Here is a 19,734-nt window from a genome sequence, read left to right as displayed (position 1 = left end):
GAATCTTGAGAAAGGTCATTTGGCTCCGATGATAACGATATCGTATTGTTCGCTCGTGGTGCATCAACTCGTGGAGTATCAGCGCACAGCGCTTTATTTTTTGCAAGAATGCTTCCCAAACATAAGGACACTGTTAATGTGCAATACACTTGGCTTTTCAGGGTCGTATCCGGTCATATACAAAGCACTGAGCCATACATAGCTGGCCTAGTAGTTTCTAACTCGTATCATGTGCAATGTTGCCAGCACCCGTCTCTTTAGTAATTGCGGAACCGACAACGCATAGTAAAATTAGTTTTTTTACTTTCTTTGTAAAATTTAAACTTCATCTGTACAGCTGAGCTATTGCACCGCACACTTCATCGCACAAAGAATATCCGAAAAGTGCACATGTAGTCGTATCAAATTGTACCACTTGTTAAAATGCGGTGCCTTTACGAGAGGGAAGCTCACGGTGACCTTTAAAAAGCGGTATAATCCTTTAAAAAGCCCTTTAGAAAGCGTTAAAAAGCTGTACAATCACGGTTGCCATTCCGCATAATTTAAGTTGCAGCAAAAGGTTAATATCTAACGTCCTCAAATAACAGCCGAATTACCATACCATCGACCAAATTCAACTGCCCTGTCACTGTGGTCCTGTGACAGGGCAGTTGAATCGGTGCACATACCAACCTTTGTACCCGACAATCCAGTGAGCCGGCTACATGATTTTCAAAACAGTTAGGACATTAAATTTATAATTTGGCAGATCTTTACACAATCTCGTACGAAATGCTGCTGGCAACAGTTCCCGCAAATGAGAACTGGCGATTGGCATTCCCTGATTTTGTGGCCATATTTGTTACACTTGAAACAGCGTAAAACCATGGAGCTGGGGATGACAGTCCATCCACCAGTTGCATATACATGCAACCGATTTCTCGCCATTCATTGCTGTACGTAGTGTTTTTCATTGTTGAAATCGATCCATATGTGTCCAATGCCAATACCACAATAACGCGTATCATCATCGGGCTTCTGTTTATGGATCACCTCAAGGGAGTCGATATTTCGCCGGCAGAAAGAGTTACGATTTTCATCGTCCACATTCTTGAGAATCACGGGAAATGTAATTTTTTGGTACCACAAGCGTCTTGAAAGGGGCATTTGTTGAGTTTTGAATATTAAGCGCCTTATCTCGCGCACTTTCGGTACGAAATGTCAGGACGCCTTCCAGGGACACTTTTCGCTGATAAACTTCGGTAAGAGTGAGCGTCTCCATTGGCGCCTCTGCACGAAACACAGAGCAATCATGGTATCTTTCGGTTTGAGAAGTCATAGTATCTTAATTGGTTCGAGGCGACACGTTGCTAATTTGTCGCGGCGCTTGACCAAAACACGACCTTCCAAATTTGCCAGGAAACGCGCTTCGCGAATGTACGGTACTCGTATTGAGTGTTGCACTAGCAAGGCAAAGCGCAGAACACGGAGGAAGGACCTGATATGAAGCAGTGGTTTCTGGTACATCTTGAAAAATGCTTTTTGTCGAAAGTCAGCACGAATCAGCAGATAGAAAACAGAATACATGTACATAAAAACCCGATAATACTAAATCAAGAAGATGGCTACTGACACTAATCACCTAGCCGCCGGCCGATGGTGGCGTTGTGCCAGTCGAGTCAACTTTCGTTTCCGGTGAATAAGTCGAGATTCTAATAATAAAATCATTCTTGTACAGCAATGCGTACGTTTTGGATCTTTCGGCAAACCGATTTCTGGCATCTTTTTATCAGTTTTTTTTCCGAAAAACTCGGCCCAGGAAGTTTTTTGTTTCGACTTTTCTAGTCGACAAAAACTAGTTTAACTACAGCATATTTTTTGGTTACACCATGATTTTGTTACCAGTGAACTGTAATCAGTGTTCAGTTATTGCTCGCCTCTTCATCTGCAAGAGGTTCTTCGCAGTCTGGGTTCGTTAAGCTGTTATACCTGAATGTTTTCTTGTTATTAAGAGACCGTCGAGTTTTCCGTTTGATTTCGATAAAACATTGATGCCGAAACTTGAAAACGTTCTAGTTGAACTGTACTTGATCTCCTATCTATTACTTTTATGCTCGGGAGAACCGTCCCAGAGGTATGCGTTGTTATTGAATGAACGCTAATTCCTGGAGACTGTCATTTACGCTGATTGCTATAACCGCTCGCACGTATAATCGCGAACTCGGAGAACCATAACGAAGAACTGGAAGTGGAATTTTAAGATATCTTTCAATACTAGTAGATCATCCTGAAATTGGTACAACTTGATTGCTGTTCAAAAATCCTGACACAGAGTCGAAACTTTACGGAAAACGCCAGCATACCATTATCCAGAATGCCACTAATTCGCAAAATGAGCGGAGATACTGCGTTGAGCCAGATAAATACGAATGGAAAAGTACTGCCTGCGATTGGAAACAGAGCGCGCAACTTCCATCGTTTATGCATCCGTAAGTTCTCCATGCGATTCGGCCATAGATCGATAGCGTGCCGTGTACATGAGTAAAATCATTGTATTTCCTGTACCAACGCTTGCAACAGTATAGCGGACATCTTTATTCGTATACTGATTGTTTTTCCCATGTTGGTTGTTAAAAACAGGATAAATTTTTTTATACCAGTCGCGATTCCCTTAATTACAACTGGGCGAACGGCATTATAATCCTCTAGAGCAGGATTTGCATGCGGATGCAGTTTTGAAGCCCGGTCAGTAATAGATGAGACGCTAATCTGCTTTCCCCGTTTAGTCAGTGACTGTCAAGATGGCTGGAAGCACATCCCTCGGAGTCTCATGTGGGCCACGGACCGACCCTTTCCGCCGGCCACGACCGAACAGCGAAAGTTCCCGTGTATGCACCCGAATTTGGTACTATGTACCGGGCCAAATCTTACCTAACTACGCTAACGCTTCTGCAAGATCACACCGGCCAAGTAACATCAATTCCGTAGAAACAGGCAATAATCAGGCTGCGAAAATAAATGGGCCTATTTGGTGGGAAGCAAAGTCTCCGTAAAATAAAAGCGGCACATGCAGATCACGACGAGGAGAAGCCAATGAGGGAATCCGGGTTTTAGCTGGCTTTAAACTTTAAACGATCAAGCGAGTTAAGCCGTGTAATAAAATGAGAGCGACGCGCGCGACCATTCATTCTTAATCGTACCTTAAAAGTATTAATCCTGCATCCGATAATTTACAGGATTCCACAGAGTTCCATTGCAAAAATCCTAGCCAGCGAGTGAATTTTGATTTTTTCGCCAAAGAACTTGTGACGTTGTTTCCTGTTAAAAAATCATATGTACTAGTATTTTCGTTCCAATCGTTTGAGAAGGCCCGCGCTCAAGCTCTGACTCTGACTCTGACTCTGACCACTCAAACTCTGACTCTGACCACTCAAACTCTGACCACTCTGACTCTGACCACTCTGACTCTGACCACCCAAAGTCTGACTCTGACCACTCAAACTCTGACTCTGACCACTCAAACTCTGACTCTGACCACTCAAACTCTGACCACTCTGACTCTGACCACTCTGACTCTGACCACCCAAAGTCTGACTCTGACCACTCAAACTCTGACTCTGACCACTCAAACTCTGACTCTGACCAATGAAACTCTTACTCTGACCAACCGCTGTCTCTTACCGACAAACTCAGGCTCTGACTACCATACATTCAGCTTCGGCAAACAAACTCTGGCTTTCGGTGTCTACTTGGGACTTAAGTTGTGACCGCTGAAAGTTCAACTCTGGCTACCGGCATATGCCCGACGAAGTAAATAAACAGTGTGGACAGTAATTAAAACCGTACAGACAGTACAGTAACAGGCTTCCTAAAAACAGTGTTCGTACATCAGGAATATGGGGAGACTTGGCGGTGTTACTTACTGAACTCTGAAGTAAAATTTAGCTCGTAATATCCAGCATTTGACGGATCACAAGCCAACGTGTAGAACGATTACAGTCATAACGTAGGAAACCTGACAGTCAATTTACAGTAGATGCCTTGCCCACTGATGTACTCTGCATGTACTACACTCACTATTGTCAGTGTGAAACAAACAGTCATAATTAAATACCATGGTGCATAAATGAATAATCAGGTAAGCGGGGATTCTGCAGCAAAATGACAATTATGAGGATACTCCTCTTTGTACACAAGCGCAAACAAGTCTGAACGAACATTAACAAAATCAAAGCGCCGGTATACTGAATGAAACAAAAAAGGCGCTGCGCGGTGCAAGATCAAAGCACCTGGTGCCGCATCATGAGCGAACCGCTTCAACAAGGCAGCTGTCAGGACCATCAAACACTACGAATCAAGTACGCATTATTGTTAGGTCTTCCCATTACCGTTCCGTTGTGCTTAATGATCTGTCTTCTGTAAATGGGATAAAATGTGTTCGTTTTATCTTCTTTTTTGTATCTCGTAATCAAGTATTCGATGGAACAGTAGCATTGTGGTCTGTGTTATCGTAATATGGGAAAAATCATCCATTCGGGAGAAATGTTCTCTTATACGGATTCCGTAAGCATTTTCGCCCAATCGCTTATATGTAACATCCACTGAAGATTTCTGATGTAGGATGAGGACATGTTTGGAGAGAACCGTAGAAGTGACGAACTAAGCGCACTTGATGATTTACTGCCAGCAACAAGCACTGGCAGGTAAGGTTTCATGCAGCCAAGCAGTTAATTTAAATTAGAATTGTTAAATAATATGGGTCATTTGTCCTAAAGCGATTGCACAAACGTAAACTCATACTCTGGATTTCATCAAAAATTTAGTCGATAAAGATATGCAGTGGCATCAAAGTTTCATGTTATTGATAACAATTTGTGTTTTCACTTATTACGGGCATACGAAAGCGTGCGTGCTCGAAATTAGCGTGCTCGAAATTTGGGATTTTCTGTATGCTTCAAAATTTTAGAATTTTATTTTTAAGGTTTTCTTCTGTTGTTTTTTTAAAAAAAGGCCTCTATTTTACTGTTTTTTGAAATAAACCGCCGCCACGGCTAGCAAGGAACGCTTCACTTCATAAACAGTAAACAACAAACAAGATCAACGACACAGATTTCGTCAAAATTAAAAAGATAATTTTTCAACTTGAAATAGTTATTTTCTAAATCTTAGGTCAGTTTTATTCAGCAGATTTAAACGTGAGCAGCAGTAATGAAATTTGCATGGGATACTGTACTGCCAAATGGAAATGATTTTAATTTATTAGTGTATCTACATGAGCACTATGGTCTGCAGGGCTAGAGACGCAAGTCTGGAAGATAGTTTCAGTCTGACGGGGCATGAGTCGGATACGGTTGAAGCAGCTGCGGAAAGTTTCAGGCAAGTAAATATTTTTTGTATTTATTTTAGAAATTTTTTCTACTGATGAATTGTAAGACACAAAATTCCGTTCGCAGTAATGCTCCGTAAAACCGTTTGACGCAAAATTATTCAGACTGACGTTCTACGTTTTCATCTTTTGCTAAATAAGGGGCGTATACATACGTACGTAGCTTCTTGTTGTCGATGACAGTTTTGCTTGGTTACGTCTATTAGTCAGTATTTTAGTTTATTTAAATCCTTTCTCAACGAGAAATATACGGGATGGCCCATGGGCAACTAAAATATTATTTAAGTTTCTTTGAATGGAATAAATGCAAACCGAAAGTGAGGTAATATCCCCTCGAACAACTGAAAATTAATATCATTGCGGTGGCAAGGCTAGGGAGCATATTACGACGAGTGAACATCTATCCATATCTGTACTACAGTTTGTTCCGGTGTACTACAATTTACAACTTTAAATTTTTGTACTTACTTATGCATTTGTATTTCTGTTTTTTTTTTATTACAACAGAATGCCGCGTGCGTGCTCCGGTTTTGAAGCATCGACACAAATTACTTGCTACATAGGGCAATTTTCCATGTATCTGTAATGAAATACCCGCAAACACAGGATAATGTCCTGATGTATAGACCTCAATGTAATTGGTTACACAGGCTGAGCCGTTTCTTTTAATGTAAATGGCCCGGTACATTGTGTCAAAAGTGGGATACATACACTAAAACTTTCGCTTTCGCGCACTCCGAATCACTTTTTTGTAATACTTTGTGTCGTTCCAAAGCTAAATGATTTGTATGCATTGTTTTGAAAACCATTTGCGCGCGCAACATCCCTTTGCCAAGATATGGCGTACTAAAATGGGTGAAAAGTTTAAATGTATTGTTGTGTACAAGTACCAAAATACAAGTCATGCATTGTTGTGTACAAGTCTGGTAATTACCCGATCTTACTGAAACTTTGCTGCAAAATGAACATGGCCATAAAGTCGAAAGTAAACCAATTTTAAGTTCATAGCATTTCCCCATAATTTTAAAATGATTTTTAAAACTTTTGAAATTCATTTTAAAATCGGAAAAAAATGCTATGGATCTGATAGTTTTGTGTAGTCTCTTAGCCACCGGTAGTCCATTTTGTTCCACGCAGCTGCAATTTTGTGTAGTATCCTGTAGTTTGTGTAGCCACCGGTAGTCCATGTAGTCTTTTGTAATTATTGCAGTTTTGTTTCGTCGCACTGAAGTCGTATGGCTCACTTCCTACACGACTAATTCTTGGGCCCACAGTATTAATCCTAGAGTTCTCAAATTTCTTGAGGTTCTTTGATTTTTTTAATCTGTTTTTTGGTTTTTTTAAATTTCTTAAATTTTGCAGGCTTAAACAGGCTTTAAGGCTTAAACAGGCTTGTTTTGCAAGCCTAAACTTCTGATAAGTCCTGGAAAACTGTAGCAACAAAAACAAATTTAAAGCACCTTTTATACAGGTAATTAAACATTGACCACCGAAATATATATAGCTATATCGGTGACTACCGAAAACCACAGCAACCACGCTGACTACCTGTGAATACAAAAAACTCTACAAACTACACATACACAGAATACTCGCGGCTACCCAAAATTCAAAAACTACGCGAGATTATCGGTTGCTACAAAATGCCACACAGATAACTGCCGGTCACTAAAAGACTACAAGTAGTGACGGAGGCTGCATTTGCCTACGGTGGCCTACGGGACCACAAGCCAAAAATGTTGATCCAAAAAAATAACCATGTTCGAAAGTGCCATATCTTACTTTATGGGCCTAAATTGGAGTCTTCGCTTTGGTCAATTTAGAATCTCATTTGCTTGGACATTTCTGCGAAACCGTCAGCTTTTATATTGGAAAAAGACTGAAAGTCCGTAAATTAGCTCTAAGAGCGATGCCAGAATTGTTACGGCTGTGGGAATTTAAGTTTCCTCGTGTGAAAGATTTTCCCAAAATAGAGAGTGATTCAAAAATTACCGTTTGCATAGGATTTAGAAATCGCGCGGCCAATATTTATTCCTAAACATTCTACCTTTAACCCTGAAAAGCCAATCAACGACTACGCACACGTAATCAGAATACTGGGTCATTTAACTGGTGTTTTCTTAAGCATTTTGGAAGTTCCTGTAACTTCTGTAACTATATTTAAGCCATGTAACCGCAAGCCCGCTGTTTTCTGCAGACCTGGCAGCTTGCTTGGAAAACGTCAGCACCTCGATGAAGAGGACTTGTTACCCGTTCGATGAAGAGGACTTGTTACATGAAGAGAATCTGGAATCGCCGGAGCCCAAAAAAAGGTAACGTTTCGGAAACTTCACACTGTGTTTTTAGTTTTTACGTACATTGGTAAGAAAGCCCTGACCTTTCCATGTGTACTTACAGCCGCAGAAGTCCTTTGTTTTCTCATCGCGCTCGTAACCGTTTGTTAGGCCCTCCGAAAACCGACATTGAGATTTTAGGTTCGCCACAGAAAGGGTAAGAAGTGGGTCGCAGCACTACTGGAAGCTGCTTGTTTTGTGTAATGCAGTTTTTCTGTTAATTAGCTGCTTAGCGGTACGAATTCGTTGGTAAATAATTGAGATACGGCAGTGTGCTTAAAATACTTTCGAATAAATTGCGACTTTTATCTACAGGTACCACAGTGGTGTTCGTCAGCGGTCGATGTCCATCTCAGACAGTGATATTACCGAATTAATGTCACCGCGCGAGAGGTAAACAGTTTATTTCTCTTTTTTTTCACATTTTTTTGTTCATTAACATGCCTTGTACTACAATGGTCAAGTACTAGCGCGCGCACGTTTGGAATAAAAACAATGATTTCTAGTTCTCCCGTTCGTTAGCAAAAACTGAAAACATCCAGCTTTTCTTCAGGCTTAATACCGCAGCTACTATTTTGCTTGCTTATGCTGCATTGTCGTTACGTTTAGCGCACTGGCAAATGCTATAATCACTTGCACAGCGCTCACAGTACGGTACATGGTGCCAAATTTGTGTACAAGCTCGAAAACTTTCGCTTTCGCCCACTCCCAAACACATTTTGTTTCGGTTAATGACATTCTGCAGCCAAAATATACAGTGGCGCAAAAAACCTTTATGCGCGCAACATCCGGTTCGGGAGTTATGGCTGCAAAAAAATTTCAAAAAGTTCAATGCATTCAAGTGTACCAAAAGTCTCATTATGGACCGATCTCCTCAAATTTTGCACGTAAATGCACATAACCACGAACATAACGTACATAAATGCACATTACGCTTTTACACCGATCCACTGTTTTAGGAGGTTTTAAAATTTTAGAATCAATTTCGAAAATTTTAAAATTTATTTTACAATGTGAAAAAAAAATCATGAAAGTCTGGATTGGTGTTCAGATCCATGTGCATTTACGTGACAATCTGAGTTAAAATCGGTCCGTAATGAGACTTTCGGTACACCTGAAATCCTGAATGCATGAACGGTCATAGCAGCCACAACTCCCGAAGCGGATGTTGCGCGCACAAACGGTTTTCATGCAAGTGTATGCAAATTTTCTGGCTGTAGAATGTCATAAACCGAATCAAAAATGTATTTGGTTGTGCGCGAAAGTGAAAGGTTTCGTGCATGTAATTGTATTGTGCATTGTACACGAATCTGGTACCATGTACCGGGCCACTTCCCTTGATATGACTGCTTGCCGGTAGGAATGTGCCCAGTCATGCAAAGATAATAGCACCTACAACAAGTGTCAGCTGCGCCACATGCTGTGGAAAAAAGCTATCAACGAATACAAATGCGCATTTTGCATAATGTAAAAATGTGCATGGCGTCCACTTCGTCTTACTCAGCAGTTGCATAGCCTAAAGGGTATTAATGTATAAAAACTATGTTTAGATTGCATTTGTTAGTAAAAATTGGATTTCTGCAATGAAATAAAACATTTCATAAATCGGACGCGGATGGAGATGCCGACATTAAAAAGAATTAGTTTTATAAATTTCTGGCACCTACCTTTAGCGTTTCTCTTGAAAATTTCTATTATTTAAACTATAAATGTGCAAGTGCAATTTGTCTGATATTCATAACCAGCCTAAATGTTACTGCCTAAAAATAAAAACTTTACGGTCATACGGCGGCGCCAGAATGACGCCTTGCAAAGTTGCCTAAAATCGAAGTTGAATCCATCAGACACAACAATGGCACATGGTGTACAGTGCTGGGAGAAGAAATAAACTTTGAAGATCTCACATACTTTAACTGCCTATTTCGAAAGATTCACATCAACAGCATTGCGTGCTTAAACTAGTGCTCAGAATTATGAACCATTGACATTGCGGGTATGCTTAGCGTCAGAAATGTGTTCTCTTACAGATGTCCAAGCGTTCTTGAAGAAAGTGAATCGGGTGTCGAAGCTGATAACACTGTCGCGCTAATTGATGATAACGATCAACCGAAATTACGGAAGTAAGGCAGATATTGTTGTTTCGGGATAAAATTGTAGTGATTAAATGAAAAACAAAGGGCATGCCAAAAGTTTCTTTCTCTGTTTTGCCTGGATGCCAGTTTTAGTGGTATGCAAACGATATAGATCTTGTTGCGGATCTTATGCTACAAGCAATCAAAAGAAACATAAATTTCAACCGTCGAAAAAGAAAATTGTCCAAAAGAAAAAACATTTAACCGGCGTTAATTCGGGCAGCTAATTGCTTGACTCTCAAAAATTCATTTTTTACTTCCATGTTTTCCCTGTTTTAAGCTTGTCAGTAGCAAAATCAAAACTAGCGAAATTTAATCAAATCGGCCGGTTGCTTGGTGCATGCAGTAGGTGCAGTCTTCTCAACTGAAACCGTCAGTCGAAAACAGGGTGCAAAAGGGGTGCACAATGTGAAAAGAGGTGCAGGGTGCCTTTTATGCACCTTTTAAGGCTATAAAAGTAGAAATTGCTACGCTGTATTAAAAGCAAATAATTTAACACAGTACAAAAGCAAACTTAAGGCAGAAACTTGTGATACTATACAATGGTAGTAATAAAGTTGAAATGTTTGCTGTGGGTTGTGCCAAAACAAACAGTGCAATATTTTAACGTGTGTGCATTCCGGCCATTACAATAATGATTCGCGTACCGGACACCAAAGAACGGTATTCTCTGCGTCTTACTCCTTAGAAAACTGAATATGTGTATACAATATGTGTACAGCCAGTACACGGACCAGTATCAGCGTCTGCCTGAAGGCAGTAGACCGAGCGGCTTCCTATTGGCGCCACTAATAAACCCAGTGATGTAAGCCCCGGTGATAATGAAACAGAGTCGGCGTGGAAGTCCAGCGGCTTCCCATTGACGTTAAACCCTTATGCATGTGATAAAATCAGTTTTCCGGTCAAAAGGGGAAGAGCCTTTCTGCTGTTAATCTTGCAATCAGCTTGCAGTAAATTCAAATCTGCACTACAGACTTGCAGTTTCGTCTATCCGCTGACGATGAAATTGTACGTCTAATGAAGCATTAGATGGTATACGGAAGTACTAGCAATACAACGTATTTAATTATGGACAATAAAATTATTAGATGAATCATAATCGTCCGTGCCAACACATGTGCAACCCGGAACAACACAGCCAGACAATAACAATATGTCGGCGTGTACAGCTGGCAGCTAGTTATTGCGCACTGCAACAACGGAGAGTTTGGAGGTGCAGTCCATCGCGGTACACACTTAACGTTTCATCATTGACGTTTGCGCGGTGCTAACTTTGGTGCAACAATTTTACAAGATTTACCAGTCATCTGTAACTAGGCATGAAACCGTTTCGTTTTGGCTCTTAGCTCTTAGGTAACTAGGTGTCTTTAAGGAAAATAAGCCGCTACATGGTGCCATAAAAGGTATACGTGTATTAAAACATTCGCTGTCGCGCACTCAGGATCACTTTTTTATAATATTTTTATATCATTCTAAAGCTACGTGGTTATACACATTGTGCCGAAAACTGTGGGCGCGCGCAGTATCCGGTTGCCGAAATATGGCGAATTAAAATGAGCGAAACGTTTAAATGCGTGATTGTGCACCAAAAGTTTAGTTATTACTTGATCTTCTTAAAACTTTGCTGTCTTCCGTTACCAGCTCCCGTACACGCACAGATAAGTTTTTGCATGCATGCCTGTATAGTCCCGGGGCGTCATAGCAGCCATCGATGATATTATGCTTGGCAATGATGATGAGTGATGACATAGATGGTGCTTCCGTAATCGGTGACGTCTTGCATGTTACTTCCGTAACGAACTTCGTAACGGACACCGATACATTTTCGCATCTTTTTCCTGAATTCAGAAGAACTTCGCCTTCCGGTCGAGTAAAACAAGCGCAGAGATACCAATAGCAAACTTTAAACACAGTTCTGTTCGCAGTTCGCTTTACTTGTTTGTGTTTGTGATGTTGGGAGGTTGTTAAATGCTACTTTGTGGGATTAGCTCTGCCTATGGTTAACATGTTAGTAGCATACGCCACTATTAAACGTGGACACGGACATTTTGTCGACTAACAAATCAGCGACCGGCTCAAGAACAAATGCGAGAGCAACAGCTAGTTCGGGTTCGTGACCGGTCGATATCGCGTGTGTTCGAATCAATGATTGTCGGCAAATTCCCTTCGACCAATGCCGGGTTACCGATTTAACAGAGAACTTATTATAAATTATCGGGAAGCGTTATTTCCTACTGGTTAGAAACGGGTTATTCTGCCCCCGATGTCTCGGTCTTGACGTGTTTATGTGTACTGTAAATTACTCTGCAGCAACCCTTTTGGACTTGGAAACTTATTTTGAGCTCAAGAACTAGCACACTGTATGAGCACATTTGCAATTTACCTGATTCCAATAACTAGGCAGGCAGCACATATGATTAATATGAATCGCCGCGCAGTACACTTGGAGCGAGTTGAACATTTCCCAATACGTCTCTACCGTAGTATTTCCCCTCTTAGGTTATTCAGAAGTGCTGTCAAGGGCTGGGGTTCTATATATTTTGGCAATCGACCGGAGCGTAGCGAAGGTCCTTTGTATTCAAGACTAATACTTTCGTCGATTTCTGTCCGTTACGAAAGGTCGTTACGAAAGGTTGTTACAAAAGCCATTTCCAACCAGTAATTGGAAGTTGTCATGTTTACAGTATGTTGCTAAGTCGTTTGCAAAATAATATAAAATTTTATTATTCTACATATACATATAGTAAAGTATACTGGAAGATCAGATAATTAAGTGCTTAAAACTAAGTTTGAGTACTGTAGTAAAATGTATTATACAGTAATACAGTACTCAAAGGAATTGCTGCGCTCCGGTCTGCTGAATGTACACCACGTGCATTTTTCCTACTCGTAGTTAATTGTCAATTTCTAACGTATTTTGCCTGCTGTTAGATTTCGAGAGTGGAAGTACTATGAAGTTCCCGCACGCATCGACGATCGCTGGGATTTTTGTGACGGCTTGCTGCATGAAAATTTTGCCGAATCCACGCCATTCATCAACCGTAGCGCACCGTTCGGCTTCCGGAGCATTGGTGTATTTCTGGTTGCAATGAAACCATTAGATTCGCACACAACACTTCGTTTGGAATCTGGGTGCCGGTGGTATCAATACGGTCATAAAATCACGCCCCGTTCCACAGAAGTTTGGTCATACAAGAACGAAGACTGCCCTGTTTTCAAGAAACGAATATATATTCCAAAAGATGGGCCAAACCTGGGAATAGCGGCCATAGAATACCGCTGGGCACGTGGACAAAAGTCGGTTAAGCCGTACGAATTCATTGTCAAACCGAGCAAGCGAGGGGAAGAAAAAACAGCCTTTCAGCCAAATGCTGTTCTAGCAAAGCCACTCGTCAAAGAGCATTTCGATGAAAATCCGAATCTGAATGACATTGAAATGTTGGCGGCAATTCAAGAACAATCCGCGGAGAAGACTTGTAATGTTTTTACTGTGCCACATAACAGAAGGCAAATCGCGAATGTGAAGGCAAGAGAGAGAAAATTAGCTGCTGAAACAACTTTGATGGACTTGTTACTGGAGCAGAACGTAACCATTTTGCATGCGGACATAAAGGAAAAGGGGGAAAAGAATGCTCTGGTTCTTGTGGCAATCCCAACTCAGTCTGCCATGTTTGCAAAATTTTGTTTTGAGCCAACAGCTTCCGGTTTACCAGAATCCGCCTTGTTCTTTGACGTGCTTTACACTGTGGCAGGGAAATATCTGCTGGTTACCTGTCTGCGGCATCCTGGTTTAACGCGTACCAACTATGCAAGCAGAAGTGACAACTTGATTGATGATGCGTCTTTGGGAGTCAGCGACAGAGCGGTAATGATAGGACCTTGCGTTTTGATGACCGGTCAATCAAAACAGGAATTTGCGAAGGCCTGGATGCTGATCTTTGACAACCTTCAAAGTAGCTGCAAAAGTTCATGGAAGTCACCCGCAGTCTGGGCTCCTGTCTTTGTTTCCGATGAACAATCAGCCCTGTACGAGGCGGCACTGTAAGTAAAAGCTTTCATAAAATGCTAAAAGTAGTCTGTAAGTAGCATTAGGCTTTCCCGTCGGTTTGCATCTTTCTGTACAATTATTGACGTATAATTCAAATTTAGCATCCAATTCTAAGTTTGCTTTACCTTGTACACCCAAAGGTACACACACCAAAACGCTTGACTTGAATAGTACATGTAGAACGCGATAAAATCGGTGGTGACCTTTACCGGTTTCATTCAACGGTTTTTCACTAAATAACGGTATGGAAACGGCAGCCATTCGGCGTTAAAAGATCAACATGCGGTATTATTGGCAAACATCGCCGTCCGATTGCGTATTGTTTTAACCATCATGAGTAGCGGGGTTATGTTTCGCTGCCCACACAGCAAGCGTCATGTTAGCGCCAGCGCTGCCACCACGCAACCACTACCATGTGTGGAAGGCGAGCAAATTCAGAGCAGGGAAAAGTGAAACCAGTTAGTGGCAGTCTGGACACTAGACGGCTCTTCAAAACCAGAAAACATGTTGCAGCGGCAATTTTGTCAGTTTTGTCATTGTCAGACTGTCTTCAAATGCACACCTGTCATTCATAATCAAACTGGTTACGTGGTAGCAGCGCTGGCACTAACATGACACTTTCTTGGTGGGTAGCGAAACATTAACTCCGCTACTCATGATGGTAAAGATAATACGCAATCGGACGGCGTTGTTTGCCAACATTATCCCGTGTTGATCTTTTAACGCCAAACGGCTGCTTTTCCATACCGTTAGGTGAAAGACCGTTAAAGTCCGTCATGTGATAATAATACTGCAGTGTGCTGACTGAATTATTGGTCGGCTTGTACTAGGGCACCGGGCTCGGCTTCAGTCACCAAAGGCACGTGTCCCACTTTGAAATGACTGTATGTTCCGCTTTGCCTAGCCATAGCTTGCAAGAACAGCTTCAACTATGGTAAAATGCAAACTTCTTAAGGTCACGCACTGTTAGGAACCGAAAAACAGATCAACTTTTGCGGACATCATAATCTTAACGCGGTGCAGTCCGCCGCGGTGTGCGTTATAGGTTTTCATAACGCAAAATGCACCGTATTGCCCGTGTGATGCGAGCAGGGTTGTGAATATAGCAGCTAGATTGCCGTCAACCTGCACTTTTTCAATTTTTCAAATGTAAACTTGCTTTGTCCGTGAAATTTTCCTTGCCATTCAATCTGAATTTGTCGTGGGCCTGATGCTATTCACTCTTAGCTTGAAACCCTGACCAGAAACTGTTTGCGCGTTGAAATGAGAGTTTGGTTTTATAATTTTCGGCATTTTTACCATTGAGAGACGACACGTAACCAGTATCAGAATAGGTTTCGGGACGCACAAATTTCTAGAGTGGACCTCGTATACGAAGCGAATTTCGCTATGGTGCGATTACTCATCAGCAGAGGTGGCTGTACACAATGGCCACGCCTACAGATATGGTTCGCGAAGCCACCTCGAGAGGTGCAGTTGCTGTATCGCAAGCAAACTCACTTCGACTTGGAGAGCCACGCTTCTTGTATAGTAACTGACTAACGGGTGCAGTGTACTTATCCTTGTGCACAGGATCGTGTTCTACTTCTTGGGTTTCTTAGGTTTCATGAACTTCTTACTAAGAAGTTCTTAGAAGCATTGTTAACGTACGAACACCAAGCTTTTTTCGCATCTTCGTGAAATTCTGGTACCGTAAATCCAATTTTCTTTAAAGAAACCGAGATTTCTGCAGGGTCAAGCTACGCTTTTCCCTGAGCTATCAAAGTGTTAAATTGCCCTGAACCTGAGCCAAATTTCTGAGTCTGCGACTCTGACCGCGGAAGCGGATTTCAGTGGCAGTTCTTGACTGTATCAAAGCCATTGCCTTAGACGTTAGAATTCGCCGGTAACCTGGTACATAGGCAGGTGGCTTGGAAACAAAAAGCCAGTCACTGCAGCGTTCTGCGAGTAATAGCCGTCCCAGGCGATGCTCTGCACCAGAAACTTCTGGTCAGCATTTGCCCGCCGCCATCGCAGCAGCTTGACCGGAGAAAGGTCGGAAAAGAATTCTGCACCATATTACAGAGATAGATTAATTACTGGCACTTCGATACCAGCGTGTTGCTTTATAGGCAATGCTTACTCAGTAACAAAGAGATCCGAACATACTGGTACTTTTCATACTCTTATGGGCGCGGTTTGGTCAAAGATGCAAAATATTCAGTTAAAGGTGTTCACAGCCTTTTACTTGGTTATTTCAACGTCTCACTCTGTGCATCACTTTTTGCGCGGACTACCTTGTGTACGAACACTCTTGGATGCCGATAACATACCGTGCATGATTTGAATGCGACTAACAGCCGAATTTATTGTAAACGTATCTCACAATGCTCCTGTCAGCATGTTGCATATGCAAAAACAAAAACGCACTTTGCGCATAGCGTGACGGTTCATCGAGCCCGTTTCGGCTTTCTCCTTATCCCATCCCTACCCCATGCCACTAAACAGAATTAACAAGAGTAAAATAGGTGCGCAAAGGTTGAGCAGGGTCAGCACACAGCAGAAGTGGTGTAGAAGGGTGTGAACGGTGTGATCGCTTAAATTAAGGCAACAGTATATACGGATTATTGGACAATAACGAATTATCGAACAATAATTCATGATTATGCTTTAGGGACATCATACCCCAAGCAAAGCACCTGCTGTGTGTGCTGCATGTTAAGGAAAACTTGAAGAGGCTCCTCGCAAACGAATTTTCTTACTGTGCCGAAGATGATCTGCAACAGACCGTTAACGATATTTTCGGCGTTGTGCGGCCGAACCAGAATACCTTTATTAAAGGCCTCATTGATGCTGCGTCCACCCGCGAATTTTACGAACAACTTGCCGTTCTGAAACACGTCTGGGAAGCGCGGCACCCAGGATTTACCGACCGATACTTTGACCCAGATGTCCAAAACAAGTACATCCATAAGCTCATACTGGAAGCACGCGAGCCAGCTGGATTCGGAGATAGGCTGTGTCAAAATAACGCGACCGAAACAGCCAATTCTATGGTGCGAAAAAAGCTGGAATTAAAGCCAAAGCGAACGCTGACTGATCTGGAAACTGTGCGTGACCTGAAACGATTATTTTTCCACCAAGAACGGCAAATGGCGGAAAGCATTGTCGGGCGTGGTGAATTGCGTCGCAAAAACGTTCATGCAACAGCGTGCACGACAGCAGTACTATTCCAACCTGATCCTCTGAAAAAAGCGTACATCGACATTTTTGGAATCGTTCCGGATAATGATTTGCTGCAGCATTTGAAACCTGAAACTTCGAATGCTTATGCAGCATCGAATCGTGGGATTGAATTTCCTATCAGTTTCGTCGAAGCAAACTTGGCAGACGAATATCGTTTGGACTGGAACGCTGCGCGCAACATCCTTCAGCAGCAACGTATCCGGGAAAAGACAAAGACGAAAGTTCAGAGAAACAATTGTGTTGATTACGCTATCGATGAGCCAAGAGATCGCGTGGAAAGGATTGTAACCTGGACGACCGGAACATGTGAAGTTGATTGCCGATGTGACCGCTTTATGACAAAAGGCATCTGCTGTCATTCGATTGCAGTTGCCGCTTTTGCGGATAGCCTGCCGAATTATTTGGAGAAATTCCATAGCAGAAAGAAACTGTATCGCAAAATAGTTCGCCCCACTTCAAAAGAAAGCGGACGCAAACCAAAAGGAACACGGCGTAAAGTAATCGACCGAAAAGCAGCTGAAGGTGCAACAATCCGCAAAGGTCGAGAAGAAGTACCATCTGCGATTGCTGGTTTAAGCGGCTTAGCGTATGCATCGGGCGCGGAACAGCAAACCACGTCCCAACAGAAAGGTAAATGCGCATTCATTTATCTATAATTTGTAGATAAATACTCGTAATTACGCTTGAGCGGGCTACTATGATAAGTGATTGGGCGACATACGCCTGATAGAAGTGGCCCGATACATGGTAGCATGTACATGTCCCGAAAAACTATGACGAACGCGCTTTTACCACGGAGCCACCGAACTACACGAAAATAATTGCAGTCACCGCCACATACTGTATGTGCAGCGACAGTACTCTCTTATCATAAACAGCTGTTGTTTGTCGTTCAAGTCATTTTTAATTTCGGTTTTCTTAAAGGAAATCTCGGTAGTCTTATTTCTCAAAAAAGATTGAATACCGTAAAAATTTAGTGTCGTATACGTTAACCTACTGTGTTGTCGAGTCAACTTGGCACCTTTTTTTACAGTGAGTTGTATCCGCTTAGCGTATAACTCACTGTACGAAATGGTGCCAAGTTGACTCGACAACATAGTAGGTTTAGTAATTTATTTCGCTGTTATCCCCATAAAACACAAATAAGGAGATCACGACGTCGCACCCGGTAGATTTCTCTTGTAATAAAACGAAATCTGAAATCAATATCAACTAATTATTTAATTTGCACCGAGGGCAAAGCGCGAAGTGCTGCAATTATACACCCACATAAGCGCGTTCTCGCTTATGTGGGTGTATACCACCTTGCTGAAATCTGGGAAGAAAGCGAAGAGAGTTCGCCACCAGGTACATGACCAGGTGATACCATTTGTGAAATAAGGCTTACTTACTGATGGTGGCCAAACGCTTTCCCTTCTCGTTGGTAAGGATGTATGCGGCTGCCTTGCGTTGCGGTTCCATGCCACTGCGGGATTGCGAGATCTTGCTTACGGAACATAGATCTCTCAGCAAAAATTTAGTAGCGCACGCAAAAGATCTGCTAGCAAAAATTACGTAAATTAAAAGCAGACTAAGTAAGTAAGTAGCGAACGTGTTGGAAAACCGGGTAAATTTCTAAGATATGAAAGCGGAGAGGTCATATTCAACAGTTATTGGTCATTGTGCGAAAACTTTTGAGTGTTGAAAGGCAAAGCTCTTTCTTGAAATATGACCTTTCAAATTTTCGTATTTATTACGGGCTTCATAGTAATCTATAAGTTTGCCAAACCTTTCGCAGTCCGGCTTGCAGTAGTTGTGTAACTTAATCTTATGTTATGTAGGAAACAAATTCCCGTGGGAATTAAACGTCGGTCCTTTCAAGGTCTGCAGTTTGAAAGGTGGCGGGGGTTTGCGATCGTACGCTAGTTACCACTGCTGTGGCTGCCGCACACCGTTTTCGCAGCAAACGCCGGATCTCGATCTAATTCTTGTGAGGACCGAGCCAAATTACGACAAAGGAAAAACCGCTGTTATGCCACCGCGAGACTGTGCGTACCATCTGAATATTGGATGTGTTCGACGTCGGCATCCAGACCTCAGCCTAGAAAGCCAGAGATTTGGAGAGGGAGTGAGAAGAGAAATTGCGTTAACGGAACAGCAGAAGAAATTGCTTCTGAATTTCATGGAAAGCATTCCCTCCACTGTGCCATTTCGTACTAGCGTCTAATTTGTTGTCGAATGATTGATTCTGATTTCTGAACAAGCACTTGTATTTGCTTAACTGGTGTTGCAAAATTTTGGTTTTTCCATCTGGATTGCTAATTTACTTAGTATTTATTTCTTCTTGAATTTGTGTCATTGTCGTCGTTCTGTTTATTTTGCGGGTTTTCCCCGTGGAGCAATGTACTCTACGGTTTCCCCGTTAGTGGACTTTGGCGTTTGCATAACTAAATGAAATACAAAAGGTAAACTAATTTCATTTTAACTAAATAGAGCTAAAAGAACTAGCTTTTAGTAGTAAATATTTATTCCTTTGACAGTATAATGCTTTAATGTTAATTAGTTACCAATCTGGCTTTGGTTGGGCTAATGGCAGCACATCACTATATATAATTTGGCTCGTGCAACGACATTTGATTCATTAACTTTTAT

General features: G+C 41.9%; 1 protein-coding gene across 1 annotated transcript; it reads left to right on the top strand.

The window, feature by feature from the left end:
• The first annotated feature begins 1,742 nt into the window (after positions 1-1,742).
• On the top strand, positions 1,743-19,442 carry LOC129602239 (uncharacterized). Its single transcript, XM_055501234.1, has 11 exons — positions 1,743-2,468; positions 2,766-2,867; positions 4,600-4,682; positions 5,272-5,355; positions 7,563-7,677; positions 7,763-7,855; positions 8,014-8,091; positions 9,726-9,818; positions 12,762-13,871; positions 16,532-17,733; positions 18,924-19,442. The coding sequence occupies exons 4-11, from the start codon at positions 5,316-5,318 to the stop codon at positions 19,307-19,309; spliced, it is 3,117 nt and encodes a 1,038-aa protein (XP_055357209.1). The 5' UTR covers positions 1,743-2,468; positions 2,766-2,867; positions 4,600-4,682; positions 5,272-5,315; the 3' UTR covers positions 19,310-19,442.
• The last annotated feature ends 292 nt before the right edge of the window (positions 19,443-19,734 follow it).

This window comes from Paramacrobiotus metropolitanus, unplaced genomic scaffold (assembly GCF_019649055.1).
Source record: "Paramacrobiotus metropolitanus isolate TYO unplaced genomic scaffold, Prichtersi_v1.0 Parri_scaffold0000368, whole genome shotgun sequence".
Lineage (NCBI taxonomy): Eukaryota > Metazoa > Tardigrada > Eutardigrada > Parachela > Macrobiotidae > Paramacrobiotus > Paramacrobiotus metropolitanus.
Note: the sequence above shows the minus strand (reverse complement) of the source record. Positions and strands in the feature narration are given on the sequence as shown.